At 40.6% G+C, this 8,633-nt stretch overlaps 1 protein-coding gene across 2 annotated transcripts in view; it reads right to left on the bottom strand.

The window, feature by feature from the left end:
- Window positions 1-2,159: 2,159 nt before the first annotated feature.
- Window positions 2,160-8,633, bottom strand: part of LOC119774221 (A disintegrin and metalloproteinase with thrombospondin motifs 8-like) — a 47,641-nt gene continuing 41,167 nt past the window's right edge. The window contains exons 8-9 of one of the 2 annotated variants that reach the window (XM_038271627.1): window positions 5,050-5,228; window positions 2,160-3,844 (exon numbers count right to left, since the gene is read on the bottom strand). In XM_038271627.1, the coding sequence (XP_038127555.1) occupies window positions 3,106-3,844; window positions 5,050-5,228 (918 nt within the window). In that variant the 3' untranslated portion in view covers window positions 2,160-3,105. The remainder of the gene's footprint in view (window positions 3,845-5,049; window positions 5,229-8,633) is intronic. The other variant, XM_038271628.1, reaches the window with a different exon arrangement.

The raw sequence follows: 8,633 nt of genomic DNA, 5'->3' as shown, positions 1-8,633 counted from the left end.
GCTATTTTGAATGGACATTATTGAATGCATTGACATTTGACCTAACTTGGACACTCCCTAAGAAATAATTTAAACTGACTCTTAGACCCCATTTTCCCCTTTTCCATATCATTCATTTAATCTACCTGATATTTATGTTCTAGTCGTGTGTAGTGTTTGCATTTGTTAGACTTCCTATAATCCTTGATTGTTAGAAATAAAGACATTATTATTTGAACCTATAGTAGTTTGTGTTTATTGTGCAACAAATGATTAATCACTCAGGTCAGAGTCACCCTCCTCTTGGTGACATTTGAATAAATTAACAATTTTGTTTGGTTGGTGATTAATAACTCTGCTGATAGCCATAGCCCAAGTTGGTGAAGATAACTGGATTTTAAAAAGCCCGTCCAGAAGTCCGCCTGGGATGTGATGGGCAAAGAATCCTGGTGAGTAATTACAGATTACAGTTATAATCATTCAACTAATAACATTCAATTGGTTTTACCCTTGATTTTGAATGATTTATTAATTAACTACAACATCCAGCTCTAGTTAATCATATATTCATAATCTACTGGTAAAATATCAAAGTAATGATGTTAAACTCTAAAAGGTTCAAGGGAATTAAATGCTTTAGCAAGGCCTTGTACATTACTGGATGAGGGATTTTTGTTTAAAAATAAGAGGAATCACTTGTTAACATAAATGTGTTTATTTGACAATTATTTAACAAACCAAAATAAACAAAAATGAATGGCTGCATTGGTCATGTTAATCACACAATTATAGTTAAACACTTTACAAAAAATAAATAGCTTAGAAAGCTGTAATAATACATAAGCACTGTCCTTCACTGAAGGGATATAAGCCTAATAATCAAATGTTCTTATATTATACTGTAAGTTAACAACAGGAATGAATACAGCAAATATACATACTAGAGTTGTGACTGTTTCTATATGACACATTAACAAGTAACCGCAATCGGAAAATATATATAAAATTAGCACAACAGTTTCTTATCAACAAAATAATATATCTACCGTATTAATAAACCTAAAAAAACAGAAAGAAGCTGACACAAAAAAATCTGTTGCAATAAATACACCACTGCTCAAACTACAGGACAAAGGATGGTTTACACTAAATATTCAAAATAAAAATAAAGAAATAGTCATTTTGAAATTCAAATAAAACAAATAATTTCTTTTGTGAACTTGACCTATGTGGGTTTGTTAAGAGTAAAACAAAATGTGTATATATATAAAAAAAAAGATCACAGACATAGTCCACTTAGTGACATTTATGGGGAAAAACATTTCTGCATGTATTGAGGTGTTTTTTCTTTGTTTTAATATTGCAGACTGGGTTTTTGTTATGCAGCTCTTCTAACCTTTAGAACTAAACAGACAACAAGCTCTGTTGGTCCATCTCACTGCCATTTAGGACCCTTACAGGTTTTTTTATGATTTTGTATAAATCATATTTTATTTTTTAACTTTTTTAAAGTTATTTTAAGTTTTAAATAAAGTTTGCTGTAAGGAACTCTATTGATATGAGTCCATTAAACAATATCTACCAGCAAACTATTTGTTTAATGGTTGACCAGAGTAAGTTGGCCTAAATGGGAATAAAAATCCAAAATATGAAAGAAATCGGGGTCAGATCCATCTATCGTTAAATTACATCTAGTTCAAACTAAATTTGAACAATTTTTAATTTTGGATGTGGTGATTTAATTGCAGGGGTGTAAAATGAATAGCCTGGGTGCCATTCCGAATTTAGTCCCGCCCACAACGTTTGAGGTCGGGAAGTTCGGTCTGGCATTGCTCAACAGTAGCGCGAGTATGCTACCACAATATCTAGCGGGCCAATCAAATTGTCAGGGCGAGCTTTATAAGATGATGGACAGATGATCAACAGTAACGTAATCAACCACGTCACCAAAGCGCGCTTGGGTGACAACAACAATGGCTGCCGCTGGAGAGTCGAGGTGTGTAGCTTCTGTTATTAGGTCTGTTCTAGAAGATATCGACAGCAAATTAATTTTAAAAGAGGAACAGAGAAACGCGATCAAGGCTCATCTTCTTATTCTAGGCGTGCAACTGCACGCTTTGATTTTTGTTGACAACAACTATGCGTGGCTTAACATACGTCACGCACTCCGTTGCTCTTATTGGTTGTAGGTCTATCCAATTGAGTGCAGAGGCATTTTTTTTCCTGGTTCGTTTGACACACGCCCCATAATCACAGCTCTATGGAGCAGCATCAGACTCATTCTGACTAGAATTGAGTAGGACTATGTCAGGCTATAAAATGAAAGCGGGGAGGGATTAAATGCTAATGCATGGTTCTATAGCTAAGCTAACCCTAAACCAATTGGGAAACAGAGCTGTTTTAAATACATCCCATCAGCATGAAAAAAAAATAAAAAATCCAAACATCTTCCGTAGAATTAAAAACATCATGCCTCAATTCCTCGTACCTACTCGCTAAGGAGGCAAATGACGCCAAAGCTCTCAAAAAACAGAAGGACAGCTGGGGGCAAATCTTCTGTGTTTGACGACAAATGGTACCAAACATTTTCATCTTTTATTTTTAAATATTACTAAAGGGAAACCACAAAGCAACTAGCAATTAAACTTCTCTTCGTCACATGTACATCCTGAGGTAGATTTTCATTGTTTAGAACTTTTATAGTGGTTGTCAAATGTCAACAAAAGACAACTTCTGTATAGATAAAGTCGTTGATGTCACCGAATGCAACTATCTGCTAACATGGACAGAATATAAGATGGCTCCAGGGATAGAGAGGTTCACACGTCCATCCAACCCCCCCTTCAGTTACAGATACCTCACCCACAGTGCAGGTTCACCAGAGCTTATAGATCCTAGGAAATAAAACGAACCTAAGGTGCATTTAGATGGTAGTTGCTTTGCATTTTTAGGTGAAAGCTGAAGACTTTTCTCTAGAAGTTAAATTTGCATTTCTTGTTGGTTAAGATTGCATCTGTAGCTGTTTGTGCCTAAATGTCTGCTCCTGGTGCTCCCATTCACTGTTTCCTCCTGGGCTTGTATGTGCACTTCGACCAAAAAAAGGACAGTTGACTGAAATCATGTTCTTCATAAGCAGTCAAAGTTGTTACATTCGCCCGAGACTGGCTCCGGTGATTTATTTGGATCACACTTCCCTGCTTCTACAGTCTTCCCAGTGTAGTCGATGCAGAACACACTGCGGCGGCGCTCTCCATGGCCACAAGTTCGTGAGCAGGCAGACCAAGGACCCATCTGCCAAATGGGGCACGGTAGATCCCCGCAAGGCCGGATGTCTGTGGGCTTCAGCTCTTTGTCACACTGGCTGGAGAAGAAGCCGTCACTGTCTTTGCATTCAACGGTCCTTCTGGACCACCCGGAGCCGCAGCTCTTGGAGCACTCGGACCACTCTCCAAGCACCCAGTCAGGAGCATCACTGATCATATGCAAAGACAAGTAGGAGCCCTTCTTTTCTTTAGATTTGTTAAAGATCACGTCCTTGGGGATGAAAAAGGTATATTTGATCTTAGGAGGATTGACATCCCCACCTGTGGCCAGGACCTGGATGGTTATGGCTTCCTTCAGCTGCCTGAAGCTCTGGATCCTTTCTAATGTAGTGGAGGAGCCGCTGTACTTCAACACTGCTCCAAGTACGGGAATGTCCTGTTCCACTGTGGATACAGAGAAGTTACCGTTGAGGATATAAGCGCCGTTTTCTCTTTTCACAGCGAGGTAGTTCCCGTCATGCTTGATTCCTCGATGGCTCCTCTGCTTGATGTCAATGTTGGTAGCACCAACAGGAATCGTGACAATGTCACTGTAGCCATAGCTGGAAAAGAAAAAGTATTTAGATAACACTCAAACTAGATTTTATGTCTCAACAAAGTGCAGAAACAAAATAATGAAGGCTACTAAATTCTTACAGAACCCTAATTACTACCTGGAAAAGCTACGTAGAATCATCTATAATAGCAGTCTTTAAAGTCGTAGGGAAGCGGCTGTTCCAAACGTTGCATTTCTGAATTCTCCCAAGTGGTGCACGACTTTACACGAGTGAATAAAGTGAATGTGATTGGTCGTTTATCAAGGGGGCGGGATTATTGTGGCGGAAGGTTCGCAAGCTCTTTGGTTGTGGCCGGTTTGTGGGAAGCATCTTGCTAACCAGTTAGCAACTTAGTGCTAGTAGGTTCCCAATGGGAAATTCCATTGGGACCAAGTAGTACTAAATCGGTGACTTAGAAACGACACTGTCAAGGAATGCTATGGACAGCGGAAACATGCAAGAGGAGGAGAGTTTAGTGTCGGAGGTCGTGGATGAGTCTCCTCCGTCATCCATTTTTTATTTAGAGGAGGAAAGCGGGGACGAAGATGTTGTGGAAGAGGACGCCAGGGCGGCAGAAGCTTGGTTTGGTGTAGAAGGCTTCCAGCCGTACATGTTTGAGCCCTTGCCTCGCAACGCTGCCAGTTCTGTTAGCTCTACGCCTGCCGAAGACACAGACGTCCATCCCCGTGAACACTGGGACACAACTCAATGGGAAAGGAAAGGATTCTGATTTCAACCGTTGCGTATATTAGCTGCGACATATGAATCAAGATGCTATGACTTAAAAAATTTGGCTGACAGATGACCGTTGATATATGATTGGCCGAATTTAGGTGTTCAGGCTGACGTAGAACTAACTGGCCTGCAGAAGATAACGGAAAAAACCCCCAGATTTTAAGACAGGATTTTTTTTAAAACATAAATTTTGTAACAATATGGTCTGATAAAGAATGCATTTAAATATATATGTTTAAGCCAGAATGATTTTATGTTTAAATATGATTTCCCTAAGACTTTAAATTTTATTTCTAAATGAAACAAACACAGTAAATAAACAACCACTATGCATTTTATCAACAACAAATCTCTGAAGGAAATAGCTGCTTCTATCGGTTCACAATCTCAGTACGAGTTTAACAGATTCAGGTGGTTTGTGATTTTACTTTTAGTGAAGGTAGATTTAATGTGACGGTAAGCAGCTGTAGTCTTACATTGCTTTGTTGTAGGAGCCTGTTATCTTTCTGCAGTTGAGCCCATTTCCTCCACACTCTCCACACTTATCCACCCTCTTGTTAGATCCGATCACCTGGTCGCAGCCTGCTTTCACACACTGGCCCTGAACGCACACTGATGTGGTGTCGGGGCCGCAGGTTGTCCCGTCAATCACCTGCTGGGACACGTTAACCAGTTGCATAGGTATCATCATTATAGTTGTAACTAGAAAATTTCTAAAGAAATTTTGAGGGGGGCCACCTACTGCCCGTCTGGGTAACTGGGCCAATACGGCCCTGGCAAGTGACATTGGGGCTCCCCAGACCAACTGCTTACGCCTTTGAGGGCTGCTGAGGGAAGGAAAGAGGGCTAGGTCATGGGCAAAGAGAGCTGTGTGCCACTTGTGCTGAAATCTGGGGAATAGACGTGCACAGCATATGATGCACAAGGGTAATATGGGTTGTCCATATTGAACCGCAGTGGGTAAAGCGCAGTTGGCGGGCTCCGCCCGCCTGCTAGGAGCCCTTGCAGCGATGAAAAAAATCACCAATGGCGGGCTCCGCCCGCCTGCTAAGAGCCATTGCAGTGATAAAATCACCTTTAGCGGGCTTCGCCTGCCTTCTAAGAGCCATTGCAGTGATGAAATCACCAATGGCGGGCTCCGCCCGCATGCTCAGAGCCATTGCAGTGATGAAATTACAAATGGCTATGAGCAATATGCCAGAATGTATGAGTGTGTATAAGGAAGAGGCTTTTATTCTGTAGAGTCCCTGTAGTGTTATTTTGAAAGTCTATCATGGATGTGCATCAAAAGATGGGTCATGCCCAGCAGTGATATAGAATCCATTTCCACATGTTAAATCACTGGTTTTCCATGTTATTAGGTGAATAGCTGCTGTATTACAGAGTAAATGGGAGACTTTTATTGTGAAATTTGCTCTGGGGTGTGTTTTGAAAAGGTCACTAGAGTCTAATAAAAACAACCTGGAAGAGTTTGGGTCATAATGTTGAGCCATTTGCATCAATTATTGCATTAGTATAATCTAGAGGCTTTTATTTTGTAGGGTTCCCTGGAGTCTTATTTTGAAAGTCCAACACAGTTGTGTTTAGAGAAAATGTTAAGACCCAGCAATGATAGTTGATGACTTTCCAGTCGTTAAATCACTCTTTTTCTATGTTATTAGGGCAGTAGATGAAGCGGAAAGGGAGGCTTTCTCCTAGAGTCTAGTCTCCTAGAGTCTATTCTCTAAAATGGGGTTGAGTTTGGGTCATAATGTTGAGCCATATAGGGCAATAAATATATGTAAAAAATATAGAGGCTTTTATTTTGTAGGGTCCCTGGAGTCTTATTTTGAAAGTCTATCAGTGTTGAGTGGCAAGGGAAGTGTCATGGACAGCAGTCATATAGTATCCATTTCCCAATGTTAAATCAGTGCTTTCACCCTCCATTAGATTAATATGTGCTGTTTAAAACAGCAGAGGTAAAATCTCTTTGAAGCACGGTTACCTTAACAACGCTTAACGAGCCTGTCTGTGACTGAGAGAAAAGCGCAGCACTATCGTTCCTTCGCTCTCAGGCTTTTTTGAATGGGAGGAACAGCTCCGAACAAACGACTGCTGAGCAAAAACCGTATGAGTTATTCAAAAAATGTCTTCACCGTGAGCATCAGCAATCCTTCGACTCCAACTATGCCAACTTTGGTGTATGTGTGTCATTCAGAACAATATTTATGACGAGTTTAAAACACATAATGTCATTCGTTTTTCTCCCCTCTTCTGCTCCAAAACCAATGGAAAAATGCTCTGATTCTCATCGACTGTAGATCGGTCTGGAGGGTTTTTAAGGAAAAGTATTAATCCTACCGTAATTCCGAAGACATTGTGTTAGTCCAGAGGTTTCAGCCTACAAACTGACCAAAAATGGTGACTGTAGCTCCAAATATGTGGCCGTGAGGCAAGAACAAAATGTTTTATCTTAAAATAACGGCCGCCTCACACTAAGATGTCAGCAGCTGCACTGAGGCAGGCTGCTGCAGAAGCTAACTGCCAGCTAGCTTCCAGGTGCTCCCCCTCCAAACAAAAGACTGCTGAGCAAAAACCGTAAAAGGTATTTGAAAAATTCTTTCAGTGAAAGTAATATCTATCCTTTGTCTCCGACTGGGGTAACTTTCATGTCTGTAGGTCTTTCACAACCCAAAACGAAGCACAAACAAAATGGCTGATCCCACCTGCTCCTCCCTTTGTTTTAACTGCAGGACCTCACTCTCACTCACCTTTAAGCTACTAAAGCACCCCTCCAAACAAACGACTGCTGAGTAAAAACCATAAATGATATCAGAAAAATTATTTTTATCTAAGCGACAGCTATATCTTGTCTTCAATTGGAGTAACTTTCATGGCTGTAGGTCATCTACAACCTGAATGGGAAGAGAAAGAATAAGAAAAAACGGGTCCTCAGTCCTTAGCTTCTAACTGAGCTAGCTGCAGCAGCTAACTGTCCCCTAGCTTTAAGGTGCTTAGAACACCCTCCGAACAAACGACTGCTGGGCAAAAACCGTATGAGTTATTCAAAAAATCTCTTCACCGTGAGCGTCAGCCATCCTTCGACTCCAACTATGCCAACTTTGGTGTATGTGTGTCATTCAGAACAATATTTATGACGAGTTTAAAACACATGATGTAATTAGGGGGGCCACATGCCGAAGGCATGGCCCACCTATTACTATTGCACATATTTATTCCGCGTATTATTATTATAGCTTATAGTTCTCCTCGTCCCCTAAAAACTTCGGCGCGTAACTAGTCACGCACCATTCGTCGGATCGGGCCCAAAGTTGGCACACGCGTAGGGACCAATGGTGCGATGCGTGCTTGTATAAAACTTTCTCATTAGTCCGAAGGTTCGCGAATTATTAGTGAAAACGTCGCAAAAAAAATCCCATAGGAAATGAATGGGGAGAGGAAAAAAAAGCATAAAAAACAGCACCTCACTGTGTCGGCATACATTCATGTAGAAAAACAGTTTAAAGCTCAGTTTGTAGATAAATCCTTTGTCTATTTAAAACTGAAGACGGTATGTTGATAACTGCTACGGTTTTTGTATAATCAGACCTCAAGCGCCACAAAGTTTTAGCAAAATCCACCCTTCTAGAGTGGAGAGACTGAAAAGCTAGAGTGTGAGGCAGCCGTTTTTTTAAGACCAAAAAACATTTTAAAATCGCCCTCACGGCCACATATTTATAGCTAGAGTCACCATTTTTGGTCAGTTTGTAGGCTGAAACCTCTGGACTCACACAATGTCTTCAGAATTACGGTAGGATTAATACTTTTCCTTAAAAACGCTCCAGACCGACCTAAAGTCGATGAAAATCAGAGCCGTTTTTCATTGGTTTTGGAGCAGCAGTGGGGAGAAAAACGAATGACATTATATGTTTTCAACTCGTCATAAATATTTTTCTGAAAGACACACATACACCAAAGTTGGCATAGTTGGAGTCGAAGGATGGCTGACGCTCACGGTGAAAGAATTTTTTGAATAACTCATACGGTTTTTGCTCAGCAGTCGTTTGTTCGGAGGACATTT

The sequence above is a fragment of the Cyprinodon tularosa genome, unplaced genomic scaffold (genome assembly GCF_016077235.1).
Source record: "Cyprinodon tularosa strain WSP-4 unplaced genomic scaffold, ASM1607723v1 ctg800, whole genome shotgun sequence".
NCBI lineage: Eukaryota > Metazoa > Chordata > Actinopteri > Cyprinodontiformes > Cyprinodontidae > Cyprinodon > Cyprinodon tularosa.
The sequence above is the reverse complement of the archived record's forward strand: the minus strand, read 5'-3'. Positions and strand labels throughout refer to the sequence as shown.